The 27,770-nt window shown below is 40.4% G+C and overlaps 2 protein-coding genes across 7 annotated transcripts in view; both read right to left on the bottom strand.

The window, feature by feature from the left end:
* Positions 1–15,965, bottom strand: part of phldb2b (pleckstrin homology-like domain, family B, member 2b) — a 38,053-nt gene extending 22,088 nt beyond the window's left edge. For 4 of the 6 annotated variants that reach the window (XM_010786362.1, XM_010786364.1, XM_010786363.1 and 1 more), the window contains exons 1-6: positions 15,766–15,965; positions 9,274–9,330; positions 9,061–9,184; positions 7,403–7,501; positions 6,610–6,693; positions 180–299 (exon numbers count right to left, since the gene is read on the bottom strand). In XM_010786362.1, the coding sequence (XP_010784664.1) occupies positions 180–299; positions 6,610–6,693; positions 7,403–7,501; positions 9,061–9,184; positions 9,274–9,330; positions 15,766–15,798 (517 nt within the window). In that variant the 5' untranslated portion in view covers positions 15,799–15,965. Of the gene's footprint in view, positions 1–179; positions 300–4,159; positions 4,342–6,609; positions 6,694–7,396; positions 7,502–9,060; positions 9,185–9,273; positions 9,331–15,765 lie in introns of those variants that run through there. The other 2 variants (XM_010786366.1, XM_010786365.1) reach the window with 2 other exon arrangements.
* Positions 15,966–20,283: 4,318 nt separating this feature from the next.
* plcxd2 (phosphatidylinositol-specific phospholipase C, X domain containing 2) lies at positions 20,284–24,318 on the bottom strand. Its single transcript, XM_010786361.1, has 8 exons — positions 24,137–24,318; positions 23,854–23,990; positions 23,590–23,709; positions 23,391–23,444; positions 23,155–23,310; positions 22,291–22,401; positions 21,947–22,077; positions 20,284–20,467 (listed from the first exon to the last, which is right to left on the bottom strand). Exons 1-8 carry the CDS (start codon positions 24,237–24,239, stop codon positions 20,308–20,310), a joined length of 972 nt encoding a protein of 323 aa, XP_010784663.1. The 5' UTR covers positions 24,240–24,318; the 3' UTR covers positions 20,284–20,307.
* Positions 24,319–27,770: the final 3,452 nt, after the last annotated feature.

Here is a 27,770-nt window from a genome sequence, read left to right as displayed (position 1 = left end):
GTGATGTGGCAGAACAAAGAGAGAGGAGGAACAAAGAGGATCAAGTACAGGTCGTGGTGGGGGAAAAGTTCACCCATCTGAGTGTGTGTGTGTGTGTGTGTGTGTGTGTGTGTGTGTGTGTGTGTGTGTGTGTGTGTGTGTGTGTGTGTGTGTGTGTGTGTGTGTGTGTGTGTGTGTACCTGTGTTGTAGGCCAAAGCTGACACGGGGCTCTTTTGTGGAAGCATACTTTTCATTCTGGTTGCTTCCTCTGGATGGTTGAACCGAAAGAAGTAGGATTTACCCAGACACAGAGAATAACCTGGAGAGAACAACACAAGGTCAAATTAAAAATTGTAAAAAGAAAAAGTAAGTAAGTTTAAAAAAGTGTAAATCTAGTATTTACTGAGACAGAGCTTGAGTATATTTAGGTAATGTGTAGTATAAATAGATGTACAGATACACATTTAATCATGGATCAAAAAGTCATTTTAAACAAAAAAATATTGGAGAGCATAGAACAAGGCCATTTGACATATTTATTAAGTATATATACTATACACCGCTGTCTGTTTGAAGTATGGAGAGGCAGTCATAAATACAGCTTAAAATTGGTCTGAGCCTGGAGTATTTGTTCACAGCCAGAAACTCACTTCCACACACTCGTGCACAGCCGGCCATTCCCAACCACAGTGTTTGCTCTGGCCATCAATTAGCCTTGGAGCGCCAGGTATTAAACAAGATGTCAGGGTCACAACCCCTGTAATACACACAGACAGCCACAGCTGTACAAATAGCTCAGAAGAGAGTGGAGAGAGACAACAGTGCTGACAAACACTCACAGGAGATCTGAAACAGGAAAAGGGCAACAGTAGAGAGACCGCAAACAAAGATGAAAAGACGATGCAACAAAAAAAGGAGAGCAAATCACAAGACTGACTAAAACAAAGAGTTCCCTCTCATTTGTCTGTCCCTTCTCACACACAATCTCTTGGCTCTCTCCATTCTTTTAACCTCCACCCCGGAGGGTAGCAGCGTCAGATGAGCACTACAGTAAACCCCCAGTATGTGTGTAAAAGGCTAAAAAAGAACCTCCTTAATAGCTCCATTACAGTAACATCAGATTCCTTGGACCTGAAGTCAGACACAGAGGCAAGAGGGGGGACAGCGACAGGGTGAATGGAAAAAGACCGAATGGAAAAAGTTGTTATTCTTTCTTTTCCCCTTCTCTCGTTCGTATCCCTTTCACCCTTTTCTTTCTCACTCTTCACCTAATGTCCAGTTTCGCTAACATCGCCATGAAAAGCTGTGCTAATAGACACATAAGAGGTCATATTTGTCTAGACGATGCCTTAGAGTGCAGAGAGAGCAGATTCTGCCTTCAAAGCTGTAATTTCTCAGCACAGGGGGGGACCTGAGTGCTGTGGTGAGGTGGACTGTGAACGTCTCAAATACATACTCAACACAATCCTGCAGGTTTGGGCGCAAACTGTGAAGCAGTGGCATCCTGACAGAGAGATCAAGAGATGAGTGTTGTGAGTACAAAGGATAGAAAACACACACGGACATGTCACCGTGAAGGTTAGTGTGAGCATGGAATAATGACATGTTTCTCATTGCCAGACATGAGTAAATGTTGTGATGCTCCTGTGTATCTGTGTGTGTGTGTGAGTGTGAGTGTAAACATGTCTCGTAACACTGTCTGCCTAATGAATCACAGCAAGTCTCAGTATTTACACAACAGCACACACACACACACACACACACACACACACACACACACACACACACACACACACACACACACACACACACACACACACACACACACCTCTTGTAAAAATCTAATTTCCTTCCCTCAATAGGCTCGCCATGTGCCACCTTTAAAGTGGGGAGTAAAGTGTGTCGCCCTGATTTGTTCACAACCCCCAGCTCTCTGGTCTATCTAATTTCCTCTTAGTGCTTATTGGCTAACAAATAACTGCTAATCCTCTCCTTCAGCATAAGCAAATCTCTGTTGGTGACAGAGAATGAAAGGAAGATGGAGACAGTACTGTTAGAAAACGTGAAGATTCAACTTTCAAAAGTTTCAAAGTTCAAGAAACGCAATTTTGGAATGCAATTTAAATCCAATTAATTCTGCTATCCTCAATAACACATCCCCTCTTCCTTCAAACACACACACAAGAAAGACATACCATCTATAACACAACATCTTTCATCTCCTTCATGTTTACTTGTTTACCAGCTAATTAAGTTTGCCTCCCACGTCAAAGCAGCCCCCCAACAAACACATATGGACAGACCCTCTGCAACTACAACACAACTTGAAATTAGTCTGTATATACATTTATAGGATCATTTAAAGTTTGCAATCTACAAAGTCAGACCTCAGAGTCTTTGAGGGAGCAGATGTCGGAGCCGTATCACGTCTGGAGCCAATTTTTGTTTCCATGTAGATCTGAGCGGACCAAACTTCACTCTCACCACAATGTTATGGAAGAGGAAACTTAAAACTGTTTCTCTATTTGGTTAACTCAAGTGGAGGAATTGCCAAATTGAGACCATTAGGTTAGAACGAAAAATAAACCAATGGCAAAGATCCCATGACGAACATGTGCTTAGATGAAACTCACTTACCTGCTAATTGGTCTGGTTTGACGTGTGAAGTAATCACAAAAAAAATCACAACTAATCACCAACCATTTCCTGATGCAGTCTGAAAAAATACTTCCATGATTCTGCTTTATCAAAATGTTGCAATGTTCCCTTAAATCGACATGGTACTGCACTACATTTACTCATTCATGAAAAGATGCATACACACAAGGGCCCAGTGGGAGTGTAAATTGGCCTCAAAAACCACAAGCTCTCTCTGGGGAACAGGGGTCCAGCAGTAACATCATAAATAAACAGACTGGTCTTTCTCAGGGGAGCTGCTGCAGATTAGGTCAGTCAGTCAGTCACACTTTTCCAGTCTCTCTTTCTCTCACAAACACAGACTAACCAGATGCATGCATTGTCTCCCCGCCGGCGGCTCAGTAGATATCTTGTCTCTGCTCTTATCTCAACTCTCATGCACACAGCATCAATCTATTGACCCTCACCCCAAACAGATACATTGTGCTTAAGCAAAGGTTGCAGGCCTGGGGAAACCAACAGGTATATATCAATAACAATTGATGACAAGATGTATTTCTTATTCAATTGGTTTATAGTGCAAGATTGTGCTGTTAAACGGAAAAACGGTGCTTTAGGCAGGGAGGAGAAAGACTAGTGAAGACAATAACATCCAGAACAATGAAGCCGTATTGTTTTCAGGTGTCAGGTGTCCTGACCACTGCCTGTCCTCACAGCCATGGGCTCTTTGTCATGTGCATCCACACCAGTCTGTGAACTTGCCTGCTAATTTATGACCCTGAGGCATGCACACCCATGTTATTTCCACCAGAAGGTGCAGACAATATGCCAAAATGTTGCAATGGAAAGCCTCCAAGAGTTGACTCGACTGTAAATAAGAAATGTGACTTTCACAACTCGGTGGCTTGAACTGCAGAAGCAGCACTGATTCCCAACACATTCTTCAACAATAAGTCATATAAAGTTGTGCTTTACAGTCATTTTTACGCAATCAAAGCAGTTCAAAAGAGTTTCAGTTTAATGCACCAGTGCCTCCATTGATTTAGGGGACAGATGGGATTTCAATGACAGCCAATCACAAGGGATTTTGATTTTGAAAGGAAAATCTATAATAGCAGCAAATGCTCCACATCACGGCTGGTAAAGTAGTCAGTTCAGCTCTACTCATCAGTGTGACGAGTCTTCAAATAAACAAATGCATCGATCCATTGGAATAGCATTGCTCAACCTGTTCAAAGAGCATGTAGACACACTACCAGACAGATAGATAGATAGATAGATAGATAGATAGATAGATAGATAGATAGATATAGATTAAAATAAAGCACAACTACGCTAAAGTTGCAACTGTAAGGTGTTCAGCCTCGCAAATAAGAATTCTAAAATACACATACGTTATTTAATTAAGGAAAAAGTAGAAGGATAAAAATATGACAAGCTGAAATGTATTTACATGAAGTAGTGCGCCACAACATTGCATGAGTAAATGTAGCCTTATGCGAATTTCTTTAGGAGCTAGCATAATAAAGGTCCGTTACATACCTTTTGAGTCCCATTCAGTGAACACGTATCACGAAAAAAACGAATTTCTTCGTTCTAACGTCAAACAAATTATCGTCACTTCTTCTAGAAAAGTCAAATAAAACGAATATTATATATATGTATATATACACTCGTGCCGGTCCCTGTGTTGTTGTTTGCCTCGCTCCTCAGCTTTCAACAACCTCCTCACCGTCTTCACTCCGTGTGGAAGAAAGTTTACTGATTTAGCATGAACTGAGTCCGGACTGAACCAACTCTTGAAAAAGGGGTGGGAGTCTCGAGTTTTAGCAGAGAAAATAATTGTATATATTGTCAATAATCCCAGCATCATTATTTAAGGTTAATAATGTCTAATCGACAAGTAAAAGAGAATAAAACAATAGTGCAAGTAGTTAAAACTACAAGTAAAACTAAACGATAATACCACTACCCCCTATCTGCAGTTGGTAGGTTCAAAGGCTTTTAGACAGTGAGGTATTTGCAGGACGCCCCCTCAGCTTTTCTTTGTCTACCTACCTATTTTCCTTCTCTTTTCATTTAAATCCATTGGACCAGTGTTCCCCCAAAACAGCTGCACTACAGAGAGAGACTGACTTAAAGTCCTCTAAAACTGGTGTGTGGATTCTATTATAATGACACACTAATTAATTTAAGAATAAGTGAATTTGACTTCTAAGACAAAGCAACAGTAGAGAAAGGACATGTAAGATATTTGGTGGTATGCCACAGAGACTTACTGGCTGCAGCCCATAATGGAATACTACTTTATTTTGCCCTTCAGTCAGAGTCAAAAGTAGTCTTTGAAACTGTTTCTTTCAGATGCTTTGTTAACTGCAAGAATTTCCAACAAAACATGAACCCATTCTTTTCTCATGCATGCAGATGTGTGTGTATTTGAGACAGACATAGAGAGAGAGAGAGAGAACAGAGTGGGTATAAGACCAGCTGTGTTTGGTTCAGCAAACTGATTTGCATTGTCTTCAGACCAGTGTGAATGCTGGGAGATTGAGTTTTATATCCAAGCTCCATTTTAATATGAACTGAGATGCATAATAGAGGTTATCCCATTGTTTTTTTGTAAGCATTAGAAAGAAGAAAGCCTAAGGTTGTTTCTGCTTCACGATGATTATTGTAACCGTGCTGCAAGAACATATTACTTTTCAAAAAGTGACTTCCAGGTGTCCCAGTGAGTTAGTGGGAGAACTGATGTGATTCCAGGTCAAGCTCTGAAGTCCCAAATACAGAACAGATCACTTCCTAAACATAGCTAATCATCTCCAGGCTGCTCTACAGCGGGCATGTGTCTCTGTGTGTGTCTCTACGAGTTTGTGTGTGTGGTTACACTAACTCAACCCAGAGCATCTGAGGCCTGTATTTCTGAAAGATGTTCTCTTTCCCCATAATTTTCCAAACCATGCCCTTTTGACTTTTTTAACCCCTTTTTCTCTTTCAGACCTCTCTCCACCCCTGTTAATTCACAATGCCCTGTCCTTGTGTGAGTGGACACAGCAACATGATGTCAATATTTGAATCAGCCAGGCACAGCAGGAACATAATTAGGCCTGTCAATATTTAACTAGAAATTGCAAGACCACACAGGACACTATGAAAAGGAGAAAGGGGTACATAGAAAGGGAATGGAGCTACCAGTAAAACAGGGAGAGCTTTGTAACAGGGTAAATCCAGAAAAAGGGAATTTGGCAGAAGAGATAGGACAGACTGACCAGAGATACAAATATCAAGATACTGCCTGACAAAAAACAGACATGTGAGCAGAGGTAAACAGAAAGATAAGAAACAAATATTTAAGAATTTGGGAGGTTAATCTTTTAGTTTATGTGTGTTTTGCAAGTATCCTGTAGAAACAGAATGTGATGTAAAGCATTTGCTCTGCAGTCGCTGGAAGCTGTGACTCACTGTAGCAGCTAGCTCCAAACCGCAGTGAATTAAACCAATCCAGAGGTACACACACACACACACACACACACACACACACACACACACACACACACACACACACACACACACACACACACACACACACACACACACACACACACACACACACACACACACACACACACACACACACACACACACACACCTAAACATGTGGAACTGCTCACACATACTTAGGCCTGTACATTTGTATAAAAACACACACACAAATACAGTACACTCCGTGTTTCCATGCAGAACCTCAGCACAATGTTAACTCTGGCCATATGACATACACACATTGAAAGGAATGCAAGTTAACCAAACCACAAGCTAACCACCCTCACTCTTTCACACACAAGTTATGAAATACTTTAAGTATGCACACTCCATGCAATTAAGCAAACTTTTACTCCACATATTGTATGACCAGTAGGTGGCAATATATCCCTCTTACCCCTCTCAGCATAAAAGCGTGTGTTTGTGTGTGTTTGTGAGTGTGTATATCTTACCTTGTGTTAGTGGTGTGGGCACAGTGACCTGCACTCCATCCAGACTGCAGAGGTTACCACAAGGGTCAAGGGTCACCACTCCTCCTGTGTTAGAGGTTATAATGACGAGGTTAAAAAAAAATGTGTTCCTTCACTTCAAAGTAAAGCAACTGCAGATTGCTACGCACAATTACACACAAATACTTCCCTGGTGAATGATGACTCCAAACGACACTACCAGTTGTAATAACAGCATACACACAAAGCCATGCTATTTCTATCTTCACTAAAAGGCTTTGTGCTGAGCGCTGTGTGTTGTATAATTACTGTGTATAGTAATTATACAAGATGATTCACACAGGAACAAAAAAGAAGAAAGCACCAAGAGTGTAATCAATCACTTGACATCTCACTGGCAACGATCATTTTCTTTCATTCACACAATACATTACCAATCTACTGACAGATATCGAGCTTACGAGTTCACTCAATTTAATATTTATCTTGACACATTATTTCACCTGAAACAAATTACAGTGTGTCTGTGATACGGTAATTATGTTGCAGTTTTCTTATGATGATGCTCTTAACAGAAGGCAAAATACTTTTCATCTTTCTAACAGTTTGACAGATCTCTTTTCATTGGCAGATTTAATGATCTTCTTTAAGCAAGGCGAGATTTTAAGATCCAAGCAAAGCTTTCTAAAAGGAATTATTGGCAGCTAGAACTTTTAGAACACACTTGTCAGACCAAAAAGTTAAGAGAACTGCTAATATAATGAATTATTTTTGTGAAAAGTGAACTGACATCAACCTTCATTGAAGATGAGACAGTGCTCTGCCTCGATGCCTGCTCCCTGGATGGTGATATCTTGAGGAATTGGAGCATCTTCTCGGCCAATGCGGGTCACCCCTGGAACAACAAGCAATACACAAAAACATTTAAAAAGACAAAACAACAGTATAGGGAATTTTTTTTTTTTTTTTTATGTGTTCCAGTCATCATTGAATCTCCATTACTCTGGACACTTGTTACTAGCAAATATACATATACATGCGTTTGAACCATATGGGTGGCACAATGTATTAGGTTGCTTCAGAATCATTCATTTTAACTGGTTGTTCTTCGTCATTAGACATTTAGAGAAAAATAGACCCTCGGTTCTCCTTAAAGGGATTTTTCACATTGCTGGCATTCCTCGCTGAAATGGAAGGGCACATTTTGTGTTTTGTACATTTTGTTCTTATGAGAATCAACCAATTTAACTCTATAAATGTAGACATCTGACTTATTATAGCAATATGTCATACTGGAGCAGCTTCATTTAAAAAAGTTAATAAAATGTATTTAAAAGCAATCACAATGTTTTACTGCACTGTTCTCATGGTCCAGAGGAGGCCAAACAAAACGTCTCTGTCCCTCTGCACTGGGAATATAATGAGAGCTTTGTTAATAAGACATGTTAACTTGACCAGTGTTATCTAAGGACAGATCCTCACTACAATGTAAGGATATTAATCTCATATCAGTCAGTTGTTATTATATTCCCTCTTCTGTCTGCAGGCCATTGAATTTTAATCAGTTATACAAGCATGTCTCTCATTATATCACGCTGTAGATCTACTTATCTTTGCTCCCATCTATTCGCTTTCCTGTGTTTGGCCAACTGTCTGGAATAATGATTAAGCAATGGCACCTGTTGCTTGCTGATCTGATGAATGCATGGTGTGTGCATGTGTGTGTGTGCTTTAAAGAGAGTGAATGAGGAAGGTGTGCAAAATACCTGTGGATGGCTGATGATAGAGAATATATAAATAACTCTAAATGCACCGCCATTATGTCACAATTATCAGGTGTGTTTGATTTGGACACGAGTTCTCTATAAGGTACAGTGTTTGATTCTGGTCTTTTAGTTTAATGGAGTATTTTCTCTGTTGTTGTAGACACTTTCATGAAACCATGAGTCATCCCTGTTTTATAGCTGTTTTGATTCTAGCTCAGTGTATCCCTCTTTTTTTACACTGTTAACTGTGCGTTCAGTCTGCGCACAAACCAGAAAGTGGGGTAATTTTCTTCCCAAATGACAGTTAAAATAAATAACCAGGGACGTGGTTGTAGTAGTTTGTTTGAATATGTGTTTTTGGTCCAGGGGAGCCCTGTGGGATGAAGGAGTGTTGGCTTCTTGTCTTGACTTTATTGCGACCCAGTCTCACTTTCCCCTATCCCCGACACTTCTCCAGCAACCGTGAAAATGAAGCAATGGTTGGGCGGGGAGGAAAAAGAGGGGATCATTTAGCGGGAAAAGCAGGGAACAAAGCATTGAGGGAAGTTCAAAGAAAGGGAAGAGGAAGGGACAAAAATATCTGGTTTCACAGGTGACGGCTTTACATGACTTGTGTTAAAAAACATGGTAATCCAAGCCCATGGTGTATGGTTTCTATGCTGTGTGTATTTGTGTGTGTGTGTGTTACCTTCTTTGAGTGGCAGCAGGGTGATGGCCACACTGAGCCTCCCGCTGCCCAGGCTCACCAGATGGGGAGAGGCTGTCTGGACCTTCAGACCCTTCCCTGTGTCAATCAGGTCCAGAGACGGAGACTACGAGCATCAGGCAGAGGGGAAAGGTCATTTCCAAACAAAGGTATTTATTATTGTTTCTGTGTGTGTTTGTGTGTGTGTTCTCTAACCTTATGTTCAACTGGGGACATCTGATCTGACTCTGGCTGGAACATCATCTCACAGTCCTGGAGGAGAGAGAAAGGAAAATCAGCTCTGAGACATATAATTATAATACATTCACAAAAGTCTTTAATGTTTTGTTCTCATCATTTTTTTTATATTGAAATGTACATGAGGGTTTTTCAGTATCTTGGATCAGTCTCTTGAAGTCTAATCATCTTCAGCATATAAGGCCACACTGTGCTGAAAATGGTGTAAACGTACAATCATTCATCCATTCATGTAAGCTAACATAATAAAGATAATAAGAGCAGGCTCACACAAGTACACATAATAATAATAATAAATTGTATTTATAAAGCACTTTTCATTGCTAAAAGCAATCCCAAAGTGCTACAGTAGGCGTAAGAACCAAATACAAGAAACAAAACATCTGCACAAATGATTACACACACACACACACACACACACACACACACACACACACACACACACACACACACACACACACAAAAGTTAAACAACTGCAAACAGCTGCTGCCACATGAGAGGAACTCTCTGTGTGAAAGTGTTCCAAGGGGAAAATACCACTAGAGTGGACAAATTCATACACACACCCTCTGACACTTAAATGCTAAGACAAACCTGTTTCCAGTGGGAAGAACTGGTAAAAAAAGGTTCCATGAAAACAGAGTTTAAACAACTATTTATGGTATGCCTGATGCTTTACATGTGTTTGTGTTTCGCGCAATAAGCAAAAAAGGCCAATGGCTGTCAGTTGCATTAACTCTATGTTGAATTATTTGGTCCAGCTCAAGAAAGTATCTTTAAATATAGTCGAGATTGTCCAGAAATTAATATAGGCGTTCATGAGGAGGATGAGGGCCACAATTTAAGTTTGTATTAACCAAAACCATTTTATTTTTTTAAATGAAATTCACTGAGTTAATTCATGATCCCCAGAAGATAGACCCTTTCCATTGTGGGAATCCTTTTGCTTTCATTTGTGCCACCGGTCAAATGTCCAGACATGTCATAATCCAAAAGGCAGATTGAACTGGTCACATTCATGCTGCCAAGGGAACCAACCCATTTAAGTTGAGTGTTTGCCTAAGTACAAGCCTTATTATATCAGAAACACTGTTTGTTTTATCCAACAGATTGTGGAGTGTAATGTACATTTCAGCCTCTAGGGGACACTAGCAGGGCTTCAGTGTCATTACTTTCTTATTTTGCTTTGGTTGACAGTGGAGTCCAAGATAAAGAAACATGTTGTTAAGGGTGGGAAAAAGTATGAAGTCATTTAATAACTGTGAAATAGCAAGGCAGGATTAGACTGGCATAAAAGGAAGAGAATGATAACTATAAATGGGAATGAAAACAGGGCGAGATGAAAGGGAACACAATCAGAAATGTGTGTGTTTGACTCAGATCCAGTGCCAAGGACAACCCCTGCAGCAACGTACAATTCAATGAAGGAAAAACAGTCCTATTTGTGTTCTACACACACACAAAAAAAAATCCAGATGGAGTGAAATACTTCTCACTAAAGAGATGATTACAGTATATGGGAAACCAACCCGGCCACATCTCCTTTTACACCTTTGGTTATTTCCTTCCTCTCTTCCCCTTCTCTCCCATATCCTGTAATAATTACTGTAATAATATACAGTACATTATCCACCTCACGCAGTTTCACCATTAGTGTCTAATCTTTTCAATACTTTACATTCCTTTCACTAAAATACTCTCTTCTATTTACTCAACCTGCTTGTCTTCACCCTATTTTCTCTTCATTTGTCCTTTCTATGTCCCATCATCCTGCCTTTTTAATCTCAATCTCCTCTCTTTTCCTTCCTCATCCAGCAAAGGAAAACCAAATCAAAGTCAACGCCACTCCACTTCCTCTAATTCAGCACCAGCTTCCTCTCTGAGGTCACTTCCCTTGCTGCTTTGACACCCTTATTGCCTGGAAACACACACTCTCACACACACACACTTGCTATTCTTTACAACTCATCCACCCCTGTTACCCCTATGCGCACAAACAAACATCTACAAATAAAGTCACGAATCAGCTCTTTTGTTATCGCATGAAGATATGAGGCCCCGCATTCCCCTTTTTTTCAACACAGTGTAGACAAAGCAAACACACTATATGATGGCAACATCAGCCGGATCGGAGGTGCTACAGCAAAATAGAGATTGAATGAAGATACGAAGTTCAACAGGGACTGTGAGAGTAATGACAAGACTATTTTCTCTTTTGTACCAGCGGTCTCCTCCCGCTTCCTTCCTGTACGTCCTTTCCCGCCTCCCTGACTCTCCCCTTATGTCATATATTCCTTACTCCCCCAGCTCATTGTCTCTTTTTCCACAACCTCCCCCCTTCGTCTTTCACCAGGTGAGCTGCAGTCTGGCAGGTCAAGACAAGTTTTCACCTTGTTGTGCTTTACTTTAAGCAGAGCAGTGAGGCGTATCAACCCCCCTTCTAGAGTTACAGATTTCAGCTCTGGCATCCTCAGGGGGTCTTTACAATCTGCAAACACCAAACCTGATGCTATCAGGCTATCTGGAGCGGAGAGCTCAAGCATGAGATTACTGGATGGTTTAGGTATTTGCAGGTTTATAGAAAAACTAGATTTGTATCACTTGGTTACTCTCTGCTTTGTGGCCCCTCTAAGCTCAAAGTTGGTGCATATAGTTAAACGTTAATCTACTAAAGAAACTGTTATTTTTTTAAGAAGTTAGTTGAAACTTCAACATGGCTAAAGGGACTTGAGGTGTTTTGGTGTAAGGTTATGTCTCTGGCCTAACAGTAACTTGACAGGATGTCACATTACAGCTTCAATTGAGTTTGATGGCAGAATTACAGTCTATGTGAATAATGAGTATCAGGTTCAGCCAGATATCGAGTGACATGAGGCAGACTGAGAGAAAGAACGTCCAGCAGAGTAAGCGTCAACATTTCATCACAAATGAACTCCTGGAATGGAATGCAATGAAAGGCTGGGGACGTTTATACAAATGTGTGTTTTGCCTTTTATGGGAAAATATCCTTAATGTGCAGAGCTGACCTACTTTTACTAATCCCAAATCTGTTTTACACCTGAACTAGCGCTTTAGATATTAAAGGAACAGCTTAAACAACTCCATACAATGTTTCTAAAATCAAGTGCACGCACACAGTCTCTCTTTGATCCCATCTGTAGGACAGCTGATTTCCCCCCAAATGCTCCGTTTGCCCCACATCTGGAGGTAGACAAAGAGAAAGTGATGGAAGGACTCATAAAAGCAGAAGGACAAACAGATCCAGCGTTCACGGACTGTTTCATCTCATCCTTTTTATTCTCCTCATCCTCTGCTTTCATCCCTCTGTCCCTCCTCTGCATCTGTTTTGTTTTCTCTCCATTTCAATTACCTTCTTTGTTATTGTTGCTGTCTGTTTTTCATGCAGATTGCATTCAGGACATTTCAGCCTGTTGCTCATGTTAGTGATTTGGAACATGTTGCTTGCACACATATTGTGAGCTGAGTTAAGCTATTAAGATAAGTGCATCAACATTATTGTTATAACTACAGCGGTACGCACAGAGTACAATGAACCACAGACAAATCATCAGGACTATTATTTTCATTGAACGCAGATATTCCATGTTGGCCAGCTGCTTCTTCTCCTGCTTTATTGAAACAGCTTACATTGTCCTTAGGCTAAGGGTGTTTCAAAGCAGACCACTCCTCAAGATGATTTAGACTCTGGGGTTTAAAGTTGACCAACTATAAGAATGATGGTGGGAATAATGATACCTCTAGCTGCAGTCAAGGTGACTGTTGAGCTTTTTTTAAACGTGCTACAGAAATAAAATGTGCATGGGTAAAGACCACCATTTGTGCTGAGGAGTGGGAGGATTTACTCTTTGTTAAATATGGTCAATTTATTTTTTACACGGAGTACATGACAGGGGAAAACTATAAAATATGTTGCACTGATTCCTGTTGCCTCTTTTTCAATCTATATTCAACTCCCTCCAAAGGTGGTTGTAAAGACAACAAATGTTGACAAGATTGTATATTTAATTATTTTCTGCGTCTTTGGTTTCGTAAATAAGTATTTGAAAAGGGTGCTTGTAGACTTTAAATTAGGGAAATATCACTACAGTATCTGTGGTTATGATGAGATTTTTAGATTTTAAAAACTGCTCTTCAAAATATGATACATTTATATAACAGAATCCTTTTTGTCTAATTTTCATGTGTCTTCATCTCTTTCTTGTCATTATCTATGAAGCCAAAACCATCCAATTTTCTCTCAGTTTCTTCTCTGTCCATGTATTGTTGATTATACCAAGTATCTTATTTGTCTAAAATGCTGTCTTCCCAGCTGTAATTCTCATGTTTTATCTTTAAATGCCATGTCTTACCCTTGTTCCTCTCTCTTTATCTCTCCCGTTCTCCAATCCCTCTGTCTCTCACTAACCTCCCCTCCCCTTACATTCCAGCATTACCCTCTCCTCCTCCCACCTGACAAAGCCAGCATTGTATCACAGATGTTGTTTAATATGGAGTCCCCCTCTCTGTGTCCCTCTTATAGAGCAACTCTCAGAGCTAAATGGGGTTATCTTCCTCCCTTCTCTTCACAACAATTACCCATATTAAACACAAAGTAGTTTAATATATGCCTTACGCATGCATCACACCATAGACGTCAGCATTCCCACACACATTTCATCCTTTTGTTCATGCTCTTCTCAGTCTCAGTGTGTTTTGTTGAAAACATTTCAAGCTGATAAACATAACTTGACCTTGAACCGCTGCTGAAACACAACAAACATCCACAAGCATTGTCCTCCAATTGAATCTTTCTCACACTCCACTGAGCGTTTTCTCTCTTTATCATTTACCCAAGTGCAAAATCCTCGCAGGAAAGAAAGTCCATTGTTTTTGCAGCTGACTCAACGTCGGAGGAAATCTAACGTCAGTTTTTATCTCGGGTTTGTGTGTCTCTGGAAAAGCCCAGATTACCTTTACCGCCATATGGAGGGGATCAACTGATGTTTAGGTTTCTGAGGGGCCGGATATGACAGGGAGAAAAATGACAGAGAGAGAGAGAGAGTAGTGAGATGTAGCTCACATTAACAAAGCTTGCATTGTGAAATGAACTGCTGGACAGATAAGAGAAGAAGAGGAAGGCAGAAGGATCGACTTTGAGATGATAAGAAAAACAAACTGAGCAGCGGGGAAACAAAGGAAAAGGAAATGGATAAAAAAACAGACTTAAGAATTCAGAGAGTAGGGAAATAGATTGTTGACCAAAAAAACTGCATCACTGCCTCCAAACTAAATATTGCCATAAACTGAACTGATTACAGTTCAAGCATACCTGGCACACACATTCATAGTAAATACTGTGGGAACAATCTTACAACTACAGTACAAGTGGAATTATAATTGGTTCAGCACATGAATTAACCTTTTAAGTGCTGTTTTGAATCTGGTAGGAGAACTTGAGGCAGGACGGTTGTATTCTCCTGGTTTCCACATCATGGCAATAGCCAACACTCCAAATATAATGGTTTTAACATTAGCTTAGCATTTTGATGTCAGTTTTTATTTTAAAAAGCCATGGACGTCCTGTCCATTTCTAAGATTTTAACTGAAAGCGAGTTTAAATTTGTCCCTCTGATGTACATTCGTTTTTTTAGTTTCACTATTGCCATCTGTACGGTGTATGGAACACCAAAGAAAAATCCACAACCTAATAATTACAGAACTGAAAAGAGCAACACCACATGACCCAAGTGTACAATGTCCTAATTGGGAAATCAAAGGTAATCAGATCAATTCGATACACAGGGCATGATCTAATGTGAACCTTTCACAAACTCCCAAACCACAGCCATACTTACTCTTTATCCATTCTTTAAAATCGGACATGTAGAAGTGGTGGGAGGTGGAAAGATGTGGTTTCTTAAATGTTATGGTTGAAGTTAGGTCACATGACTGGCTGCATTAGAGGGGAAACAACATGTATGCTTCAATGAACTCCAGGAAGGTCCTCATCTGAGTCAAGAAATCATCTTCAAAGGGTTATTTGTGTCAAATGTGGGATGACTCCCTTATACACACAACAACAGACAAGTCTACAACTAAATCAGTCCTCTTTGGGCCTCACAATATGACCTGGGAATATCAAATGATATCATTTATACATCAGTAATATTCCAATGTGAACTTCTATGTCATCAGCATTAATGAGTCTTTGTTTGTCTTTTTTCTTTGTTTTATCTTGGAGTGGAATCCCCCACAGCATTTCTACTTTAAATCAGTTTTACAGAAACAAACAAAACGTTCCCTGCGTTGATTTTTGACACACTAATCTGGAATTAAAGTTGAATATAATTAGTTTACTGTTACCTGCTGTAGATTTAAAACCAGTGGCTGTTGAAACAACACGAGAACAAAGTATATTCTGTAATTTCCCCATAAAAACCCGCGCTTACCATTATTGAAGCGTGACTGGCCACTTCTGTCATCGTGCAGAAAAGGTCGCAATTACGCAGCTGCTCCAAATCCAACAAAGGTCTGTCACTGCTTCACTGTGATCAAAGTCCCGACTGCGAATACATTCCCTGTGCAGCATGAGCAACCTGTGTATGTCTTGGAGATACTTTAAATCATCTGTCACATTAACACACACACGATCACAACACACTCACAAGCGTAAAAAAGCCGGCGGCCGCCTCAGCCAATCGCGACTTGTGGAGGAATGCAGGAACAGCTGGAAGTGGAGCTGGGAAGGGAGTCTCTCTCTCTCTCTCTCTCTCTCTCTCTCTCTCTCTCTCTCTCTCTCTCTCTCTCTCTCACACACACACACACACACACACACACACACACACACACACACACACACACACACACACACACACACACACACACACACTCTCTGGATATAATGTGCAGGTGTTAACAGACCACCTACACTTGACCTCTCATTCTCACTGGCTCAAAATGAGAAGCCTTTAGGCTGGAGAGGACCAAAGAGAGGGAGAGCATTCTTTCAGATACTTGGCAGCATTGATAAGGAACCACGATAAGAGGCATGTTTGGCTAATGATATTAGAACAGGAATGCAGTCTAGACTCACTTCACATGACACAATGCAGTCCTAATTATGCAGCTTTTGATTAATTCAGTCTCTGGAGATCTAGAATGGAGCACAAACTGGTACATCTACAAAATGCAGCAGGAACTTTGATTACTTAAAAAAGGATAATAAAGTGTAAGTATTTTCTCTTGCTAGAAAAAATACCTCTTACCTCATTCGAAGGATATTTACTGTATGAGATAGGCCTTTTTATATACAAGAAGAGGTCATATTTATATAGGTATAAAGCATACCTTGGAGACAGACCCAACATAAACACCCTTATGATATAAACACACCGATTTGCAAAAAAGAAAAGCATGATGATCCAAGTTTTTTTGCATTTTCATCCAAATGGTAATTATAAAGCAAAAAAAAAAAAGATTATCTTATTTTCAAACAGGCAAACCCATACTTTATGCAAAAAAACATGTGCAATTTATTCCCTAAAAGCCAAGAACTGTTGGTATTTAAGCAGTGGCAGGCTACTCTTAGTATAAGTTATGCACCATCTGAAAACTCTCTGCTACATGTACAGTCATGCACCAGTCTGGAGATATCACGGAGGAGAGGCCAGGAGTTCTGTATCAGAGAGGTATGTCATATTATTTGGCAGAGGTTCAAGTTTTCTCCACAGTTCATCAGAGAGGTTGCAGAAAACACACATTATGCACGACTATAATACAACCTTATTCAGGCAGAATGTTGTTTGTGCACACACACCACAACTGAAGTGGAATGTCCGGTGTGTTCTTATGGCTGGAAAATGACAGATGTCGTCTTTGAAAGTGGTTCTCGGGTTAGGACTGAGGCCAGAGAGGGTTTGCCTTCGCACACAAAACAAACAGACACACACATTTTTAAGGCAGCAGGACTATCTTATCTCACAGGCACCACTGGGATCTCTCTGTGGATAAGAGAGCATGATCCACTTTCACCACTGCTTCCTTGAAAGTGAATCTACAATAAAGTTAAAAGACCCAACTGTAGGATAAAATACAGAAACAAATAAGTATTCTTTATATTTTATATAAGGCCAAACTTGGAATAGGTTAATTGGGTAGGGGGCAAATGCTGTCCATTATGTTTTTATGTTTGCTTTGATATGGCAATATTTCACATGGTCATTTTAGGTCTTGGCTCAACAGATGCATCCTGAAGCCTTAAAAGGGGCACAGCTAAATGTTATCAGGATAAGGCTCTCGGAAAATGGTTCATTTCCTTTTGAAGTGTTTCCAGGAGTTATTATGCATCCATGGTTGCTTGCTAGCATGAGAGCGGCTAAGCTTTCCCAATGACATCATCTAACGGAGCCTGTGGGTTTGGTTTGAGGGTCACTGAGCGTTTGACAGCATTCCGAGGTGATCCCAGGAGGCTGAGCAGGAGCTCTGGAGCTGTCTGGACAGGGATTCAAACCGGCGACCCTGCAGTGAGAGACAGCTTCATTTAAATCCATCATACCTTTCAGTCTTATTTAAATTTTGCCTGTCTGATGTAAAAAAAAGGCTCCGAAATATCTGAACCACTTGACATCAAATCTCCGTTGTCATCAATGATGAAGGGCTTTGAGGATTAGTGTGTGTAAAACTATTCAACCCACACGCTTTAAATGACAACTTAATGACAGATAATTGGAGGACACTGACACTGTTTGTGGCTTAAGGGTGATTGAGGTGCATTTGTATTTGCTTGCAGGCGTCTGGTGATGTGCCTCTACTCGTTCTGCCTTTTTTCTTTACCGACCCCACAATGTGTCAGAGGTTTAGTCATAAGAAGAGTGTCACCGGTTTTTACAGCTGTTTCAATGCTGTAGTTGTTTTGGTCAATGAGGGAACACTACCACATCTGTGTGTGATGGGTGTTGACTGACCTGGTTGATTCAGGTCAGACATCACTTAACACCCGGGATATAGCAGTGGTTACTTAAGTCAAACTTGGTTTACTCACCAGGATATTTGCAGAGTTGAATCACTTTCATAGTGTGACATACTCTCTAAGACACAAACACACCATGCAACCAAAGCATGAGTGTGACGATATTCCTGACACTCAAATGGCAAAAAGAAGACTGGAAACCAACTATCAATTTGGCTGCGTTGAAACCAAGTGAAGATTGTGAGGTTTAACTTTTGGTGTAGATGGGGGAAAAGACTGCATTTGTATTATTTAGGAAGAGAAAATTACGTCATGGGACTTAAAGGGTCATAACAATAAAGTGTGGCTGCAGATCTAGACTGTGGTGCCCAAAAATACACGTGTGTCAATGTTTGCATATATTTCTGCAGAGAATGTTTGTTGGATTACAAAATCCTGGCTGAAAAACCCAGGCTCAAATGCAGTACTTTAAGACTTTTTTTTATAAAATCATGCCTGAGTTAACGTCTTCTCCTTTGAAACCTTGGAAGCCAGCAGGGATCCAGAAAAAAAGAGAGGGAAGGAGAGGGGACCAATCCAAACAACAAAGGAATGCTCTCCATCAGTTGGAGCGCTCCGCTCTCCCACTTGCCTGCCTTGGTATGTGTAATTACTCTGCAATTAAAGTGCCTCAGCTTGTGACTGTGTGTGTGTTGGTGTGTGTGAGCCTGGCGGTGCTTGGTGACCATGCTGAACCATGTCAACAATGTGGCCTGGACATATCAGGCCATTTAACACAAGTGAGTCATAGAGTGAAAAAACGAAAGGCATAGTGGATGAAAATAAAACAGTATACAGTTAGATAATGATGCTGCTGAAGGAGGAAAATGAACAGCTGTTAAAATATCCCTTTCTCCATCTTAATGTAAGCTGACCTTTCTCTTACTTTCTTATCTTCTTCTGCAGTCTCCTCTTATTCTGGTAACCACAGGAATGCAGGTCGACTGTCCCTGCATTACTTTCATTTCACGCATAGTAATCACCTAGCCCACGAAGCAGAGCACAAACACAGAAACGCACACTAACTCAGACACACTGAGATATTCATTTCAAACGGCGATATTTTAGCCTTTCTGCCCTTTTCTATTTCAACATGTAGTAGACAATGTATTTTTTATAGAGGCCGATGCAGACATGAAATATCCTGGACATGGTCATATATACTGCAAATGCTCCTCTATGCATTTACCCCACATACCTAACTGTCTCAGAAAATTGTTTCCATTCCAGCATCTCGAGTCAAACAATGGAAGGGAAAAAATACTGAGCAAAAATACTATAAACAGAAACATTGATAGCCATGTATGTACATGCACATCTTTTATGAGCATTGTGGCACAACTTCCACACATATGTACCTCGGCAATCCCCCATAAAGGTGCAACGGTTTGAGGCTCTAGTTTAATGGAATAGCTTGACAATACTGAGAAGGTGTTGGCACAGCAGGCTGCTTTTTCATGACCTGTGACTTAACATAGAAACAAAAAAACTAGAACCTGTACTTTTCATTATTGGAAAACCGCCAAGTGCATAGTTAAAAAGCCAACTTTAGCTCACTGAACATCTGTTTACAATTAAACCAATTCCAATACCAGCAAAATGAATATTTTCTTTAACAATTCTTTATAAAAATGTGCTAGTACTCTGTAAACCAAATGCAATACCTATAAATTTGAAATATTTGAAATAGCACAACATTTATACAATAAAGGATCCATGATTAAAGAAAATCTATTATACTGTATATACAGAAAAGTAAAAACTTCATGCACATTGGAGATATGTAACAATTCAACGTAACAAAGAGTTATTAATTGATATAGGAATGGTCATTTAAAAAAATCCTTTAAAAATAACTGAAGGAACTCCAGCATTATGTAGAAAATCCTTATCCAACAATGTTTTTGGAAGAATCTGCAGTCCGACCTCCGACCTCCAATACGCTGTGGGTCAGCACATATTTGTTCTGTCGTGCAAACACGTGTCATCTTTGTTTTCGCTCCTGTTCAGACAACAGCAGGTTGTTGAGTTTGATGACAATGTTTGCAAAGTCAGTGAGCTCCACAAAGTCCGAGGTGATGATGTTGACCCCGTCCAGCCCCGGCCTCTGAGCCTCCACCCAGGAAATGATGGTGGGCAGGTTCCTAGAGGAGAAAGCGTATATGAGAAAGCAAACAATAACATTTCTTAATGTTAAACTGACAGATTCCCTGACCTTACAAACAATTATCTAAAGCCATGTTTCTGTCTCTGGAAGGATTATTGTTATGATTATAACATGTGCCAAACTCTAATCAGTTGTTTCTTAGCTGAATGTCTGTCTGTCCACCTCATTTCATTTGTTGAGACGATTCTGAGATACAGTAATTGGTTTTGGGAGACAATGGACCTGATGGGAAAAAGTGAAAGGGAGTGCTGTTAGTTTCCGTCTGTCTGTCAGTGACTGCATTTTCTGCTCGTATTGCTTTGAATTCAAACACTTTCTGTTTTAGTTCTTGTCGTAGAGGCACTCACTGACCATGGCTCTGTACTGTAGCAGTTCCAACACTCTTAAATTCTCTGCTATGTCTGAGCCGCCTGCAGCAGGACAAAACCAGGAAGTCTGTTGTGTATCCAGCAGTGATAAACAATCCTATTTCCTCGGAAGTGCAGAATTAGGCCTCCTCCTGTCTCGCCACAGATTCCGCTCTGGAGTTTTATAGCCCAGCATCAGTGGCTGTTTCTCTCACTTTTAAGGGAAGGTACTCTAAGTCAGGAATTCCACTTTCAGTTGAGGATCAGAGAGCTAGCAGACTGCTAAACTTTGTGCAAATAATGTAGTCCTTACTTAGGGAAAGATCTCTTATCGAGGGGTGAAATGCGTTTCTGTTTGATCCGCTAACGTTTCGAAATGGATTAAGTGGATTATAGCTTATCCTTAGCCAAATAAAGCAGTGAAGTGACATAATATTGGAATAGGGGATTCAAAGTTAAATATATGGTATAAAAGATACAATCTCTGGCCGTCACATCAATAGCTTCATAGCTCTGAAACAGCTGTGGCAATCACAGAGAAGAATAACAATAGGACTACAAATGGAGGCTTTTTCAGGAAATCAAACTGTTATATAAGTGGTGCAGCGCAGCACAATGAATGCATTTGTACAAATATGAAGGAAGTAGATATTAATAAATGTTTGTAAAGACGTTTATTTATTTATTTGACTTTGACTGTCACAAAATAATGTAAACAATTAATACAATCAAACAATAAAACATAAAAACATAACTTTTGCTAAAATGATAACACAGTTATCAACTGGTTGAACAGTGATTCATTTAAATGTGTTATTTGTATTTTCATTTGCACCACATATTTAGTTTGCTTGTATTAAAGAGGATAATATTTTTTACTGTAGGCATTTGCAGCATTTACTGTACTGCCCTCTGCTGGCCAAAAACAAGTATTACATTGAGTTGAGCATTAGAGGACAAGATTCAAAGATACATGACAACATAAACACTCATACACATGGGATGGATTCCTAAATCTGTTATAAATGTTTCAAAGCAGGTAATATATTAAAAATCTATTGATTAAACCCTTACATTAGTTAACAGAAATCTTAAACTCAGTCACTGACCTCTCCACAAGGTAGTTGCGCAGCCCCCACAGCAGGCCCTTGGCCACAGTGTTGACCCTGGGTGTGAGGATGGCCTGAGACACGTGGAAGGAGCCATGACTTGATCTGTCCTTCAGTGTAGCTTCCAAGAACTACACAGGAGAAAGTCAAAAATGAATTTGGTGTGAGATTCTTTGGAACATAACTTGGGTTACATGTGGTTGTTACTTTGTTTTTAAGCTTGAATCCATTGTGTGTTAGTGAATTCTTAGTATCTTTACAGTTTTCACTGGATAAAATACAATAAATATACATGATGCTCCCATGCTGGTGAGTAGTTGCCACAGTCTTTGTTGTTTTCTGACCTGTGTGAGCTTGTTGGGTTCGGTGGTGTTGGCCCAAGGAGCGGGGATCTTGTTGCCGGGCCACATGACAGGGATGCCCTGAGCTGATGGATGGTGGTAGAACACAATCACCTGAGGAGAAAGTAAATAAAAGACAGTGAGAAGATAAGCTGCACAGACCGGGTATATGAGTAAATATCAGGTAATTATGTTTTAATTTCTCTAATCTTGCATTTATACCAAATGTAGCACATTATATGCACACAACTTGTTGGTACCAGTGCTGAATATCCCTAAAGGTAGGTGTAAAAAGACTGTTTAAAATCATGAAAACACATTTGACTTGTCTGCTCTTCACTAAAGAGATTAAGCAAAGAGTACTGGTTGCGTGTCTTTACTAATGAAACTTAATGAGATAGTTTGGCTTCCTTTTGAGCTGCTAATTGTACAAATCTCTCCTCTTCTCCTCCCTTTTCTTCTTCTACTCTGCCTCCCTTTCTTAGTTGGTAAAGACCAACTAAACCAGTTACGGATTAGGGTCAAAGGAGCAGGAGTTAAACTGATAGTATCCGAACCAGGCACTGACATGCACGTAGGACCATGCAGACAGAATTGCACGCACACAGATGTGTGTGAAGCATGTGTCCATATGTTTAAGTGTCATCTCCTTAACAAATGACGCTCATCACTAATTCTTGTCCAGGAGGTCACCGATGACAGGGATTACCTGACCTCAAGCGTTAAGTGTGACGTCAAATACACACACACTTCCATACTGCTTTTACTACATGCGCTTCAAAGGGTCTTAACACTGGAGTCAATACACAAAAAATGTGGTTGGAATAATGTTTCAAGTGATGTTGTGCGTCCACTTTCATTCATCACCTGGTATTTATTCTTCCAGAGGTAGTCCAGAGTGATGCTGTCCACTGCACACATGTTACAAAGCTTGCTGCCAAACACTTCCTGCAGCATGGTGAGGAGGTACACATGATGCTCTGCGCCCATTGCATAGTAGTGGTTGAAGTCTAGAAACACTACCTGAATCATTCAAAGAACAGACTGAATCAGTTAGTGTGTCTGTGCTTTCTGGAAATTATGTTTTTATGAAGGATTCTCACCTCTTTCCTATGTTTGCTTAAGAAGGAGTTGATTTCTAACAAGCCTTCACTCACCTGTGGGGGAGAAAGGTTGGAAATCACTTGTTGCATCAAGCCTTAAAGGTGACACACTACCTGCAGCAAAACACTTTTTCAAATAGGGAACGGCCGGCACATGTCGTGAAGCAGTAAAATGTCAGAAAATATGTAGTCCACTCACCTTGTGGCCAAACAGACCATGGATGAAGTAGATCTCCTTTCCGGACTCCCGTGGCTTGGAGGAGACTCGTAGATCAAAGTATCGGATTCCTGCTTCCAGCTGCTCCTTAAATGTCAGATTCTAGGAACACACACATCATTTATTACATCACAGGCTTAGTTAATGGCTTCGAAAACAGCTGTTACATAGACTTTTGAAATCTGCACCAAAAATCAGTGTAAATGACAACTATAAACTAAAGGTTTGTACATTTTAACTCAGTACCTGGGTCATGGCCCACTTCACCATGACCTTCTTAGCTAACACGCTGAACATGGTGGCCAGGTACTTCACAAATGCCTTCTGGTCGGGGCCAACAGGAGCATGCACATCCACCCAGTAGGTAAAGGAATCATGAGACCCTGCAAGACAGATGAAGAGAAATTACAATTGAATAGAGAGAGGATCAAATCATATCCCTCTCACACTTGTAGCTTTATTGTTGTGGTATCCATGCAGGTGGGATGGACAGAGGAGCAGAGACACATCTTTACCACGACAGGCTCACCTGGCACGGCGAGGTGTTTGAGGGGCATGGCACTGAGCTTGGGGGGCAGAGAACCCATCCAGTCGGCATTGACATTGCCAATCCCTGCAGGTCGGGTCTTCATGTCAGAAACAGTCAATTAAAAACAAACCTCATGAAACCGCTCTCTGGTGCAGATGCAATCCTGGAGGAGGATTCCTGTGTGCTCCCGAAAGATACAAACTACCGTAGATCATGTTCTAAAGTTACAGTTAATCTACGTATACCAGCGGTTCAAAAAGACATCAACCTCTTACGACACGTTACCTATCCCGGTTTCTTTTTAGAGGCTATTGCGCTTTTGAGGCGCGCTGTTTTCCGACCGGTGAACTGGCAACAGTGGAGACAAGCAGCGGGTGGCTAACGACTGTGCTAATCCTCTTAGAGCAAAATTACACTTGTTATCTCCCCTGTCCTGCTTCTTGGGTTTACCTGCTTTGTGTGTTAGTGATCAGACCACCACTTGGACACATGCTTACACAGAAAATATCGGAATGTTGTCTTCATTTTAAATTAGAATAAGCAAATCATGACTTGTAGCCTGTAAGAATAAACATGATATCCATAAGTTATTATTCAAGCCATATGTCTGTGATCATCGCGGTGATGGGGACTACTTCGTGCATGTAACCTTCATCAGGGACTCATGTCTGTGTTCACGACCAATTATTTTAGCCAGCCCGGCTAAAATAACTGGATGGCCAACCTGCCTGTCAGCCTTCCATCTCGTGCACACATTTATGTCGTGCCCTCATTGGTCATGTGCGCGTTCGTGTGTGTTGGAGGAGGGGGTTTGTAAGGAAGTCTTTTTTTCGGCTGCATACTTTTAAATTGTAGCGCACTCGAGCTGGTTTCTCCATTCTTACCTACCTTACCTTTCGGTGAGATTGATGAGTCTGACAGCTCTATACTGGTCCATGTGAAAATCAACACAGAACAGAACTACGGCTCCATCTTGTGGTGGAGCACATTCACTACAGTGTCCAGATATGAAGTAAATAGGTCTCACTGACCCCTTTTTGTCGCCCTGAACATTTATGCTGTAAATAATAGCCTGGAAACAAATCACCTTGGCGGACAGATTTGAGTTCATCAGCTAACAATTCATCTCTGTCATTATGGGTCTGAAACTTGTTTGCATGGATAACAAAACAATTAAAACATAAATTAGGCTACCTGTCGCTTTGGTTCTTGCTTTGTGTGGCCGAGTTCAAAACATGAACTCAAAGGTGTTAAGAACTTCGCCAAAGACTGTTAATATTACTGGCAACACAACTTCAAGTCAATTACACTTCTTTCAGAAAAACTAAATTTCAATCTGTATATATTTTATTTGTCTAAATCATGGTTTAAATTGTTTTCATGGATGTATTGTTTTCCTTAGATAAAAAAAAAAACACTTCCGCAAGTCCCAGAAATCAATGCGTCTGAGCGCGCCCCTCGTCACCTGGAAACAAGCGTCACGTTTGTATGTGCGTTGCCATGGGGAGCAGTCACGCGCACGTAAAGTATCGCAGGAGCTAGCTTTAGATATTTAATCTGAAGAAACTTCGAGCTATCAGCAGGCGCAGACAACGGCCGCGGAAAGGAGCAACGCCCCTAAATGGTGAGTTAAAAACTGCAAGAAAAAAAAGAAGAAAAGGGGGGTTTGAAAGAAATTGGTGGTTGAGGTACTGAACTGTCAAAGCAGACATGTCAACAACAAATGTTTCTCTGGTTTTAACTCTTTCTGATGAACTCCACTGTCTTTTATTTTTTACAGGAATGATATCAGTTATTTTTTGGAGTTAGACTTGGATGTCTTTCCCTGCTGTGTGTTACATTGAATGTTTATGACAGTAGAGTTTAAGGGAATCAATTAACTCCAAATGTACTTTGTGAAGAAATGACATTTAGAATTTATGATCCAATTGAATTATTCTGTTTATTTTCCGCTGTCCGGTTAGTGTCCACGTGTTTCCAATATAATTGACCTTGAATAGCTTCCTAATTTCATGTGGCCTGGATACTTTTCTTAATTCCCTTTAAATCCCTCCACAACAGATTGCCATATGCGAAAGCTGAGTGCAGGCCAGCAGTCCTTTGGCTGGCTTCTCCTCTTGTCTTAGAGCTTATTGTTTCACTGAGAGAGAAATCATTTCTGGTCTATATACAGCATGCACAATGTATAACTAATCTATAAACATTTACATATTTTTAATTGTACTGATTATTAGGAGACATAGAGCTCAATCCAGTTTGGACATACTGTTTGGATGGCCCCATTCAATGAAATGTACACTGATCTTATTTAGTTTGGTAACCCTTGGTTTACCTGCATCTTCATTTCTTCTAATCTAAATACAGCATGTCAGCGATCGACAAATGTACTCAAGTTTCAAGAAAATAGCTGACAGATGGAAATCAAATCCTAACACTAATGCTCAAAACTATGCTTTCATAGCTTTACATGTGTGTATGCTTTTCATTGTTCTTCAACCAATCCATCTATTAACAGTTCATCCAAAAAAAAACTGTTTTTTTTTTACATTTTATTACCTGGATTATGTCAGAGTATGCATGCTGTTTTTCAGTCCACAGGGCTACCACTGTTTAACCTTGACATTTAAAGAGATTCTTCTGATGGTTGATAAAGAAAATAACAATGATTGGTCATAACTCCACGTTTGTAGCCTCTCATTATCAGAAGAGGTTCTTTGACAGTGCAATCCCCCCCATTTAATGAATAGTTTACACCTTGAGGATAGTTCAAATGGGAAAAATAACTACCATGTCCTACAAGGTCTATACAGTAGATGTACTTTCAGTTATCAAAATATACATTTTACGACCATTAAAACCCCGGACTTTCTCTTGGCCTTTCTTTAAGAGAAACTGAACATAAACCCATCATGATGCCTTAATACAAGAGGTTAAACTAGGCTTACAACATTTCAGGGAGGCTACTCACTTTACCTTATTAGCTTTAAGTTAAAATACATGAGGCAGGTGCAAGAATACATATTTATGATGCGATACATATGCATAATAATACAATAATTGTATGTTACAACCTAAAACAGCACCGTGGACAGCTATGCATTTCACTATTAGAGAAATTAAACGATATCAGTCTGACAGGTGCGGTTAAAAAAGCCCTTTGGCTGAATATGCATCACAACATTATGATGACTAAGGCCTTTGGTGTGAATCAGATCCTCCAGGCAGGGTGCTTGGGGAAGGTAGTGGATGCCGGTAAGCGTGATGGTGATGTAACATCCTATTTACATCCCTGTTGACTTAATCTGCCTAGGGCTGGCTTTGTCATCTCTCTTGGGTGGTCATGTGCCTCCTACTAGTGAGACACACGCCTAATCCTCCTCCCTGACAGAACAACAAGAAGTGCTCCTCCTTTAGCTTTGTAGATCTAAGGAAAACCCTTGTGTTTGGTGATTTCCAGGAGTGGGTGAAGCTTCAAACTGTTGGCACGGTGTCCACTTTTGGCTGACCTACATGAGCAGGATCCAACCTTTCTAACAACGGATCAGACACTGGAGGATGAGTGTGGAGCTGCAAGGGTTGGTGAGCATCGTGACATACTGGCCTTTTAAAAATGATGTCTTCTAGGATATTAACT

The sequence above is a fragment of the Notothenia coriiceps genome, unplaced genomic scaffold (assembly GCF_000735185.1).
Source record: "Notothenia coriiceps isolate Sejong01 unplaced genomic scaffold, NC01 NC01_scaffold00029155, whole genome shotgun sequence".
NCBI lineage: Eukaryota > Metazoa > Chordata > Actinopteri > Perciformes > Nototheniidae > Notothenia > Notothenia coriiceps.
This window is presented reverse-complemented; position numbering and strand designations above follow the sequence as displayed.

Excerpts from the sequence above, each read along its gene's own strand:
- plcxd2 (XM_010786361.1), bottom strand. The coding sequence starts at position 24,239 with ATGAAGACCCGACCTGCAGGGATTGGCAATGTCAATGCCGACTGGATG. Across the intron at positions 23,311-23,390 it reads TAAGCAAACATAGGAAAGAG|GTAGTGTTTCTAGACTTCAA; the intron begins GTGAGAATCCTT and ends TGAATGATTCAG. Across the intron at positions 22,078-22,290 it reads AACCCAACAAGCTCACACAG|TTCTTGGAAGCTACACTGAA; the intron begins GTCAGAAAACAA and ends TCTCCTGTGTAG.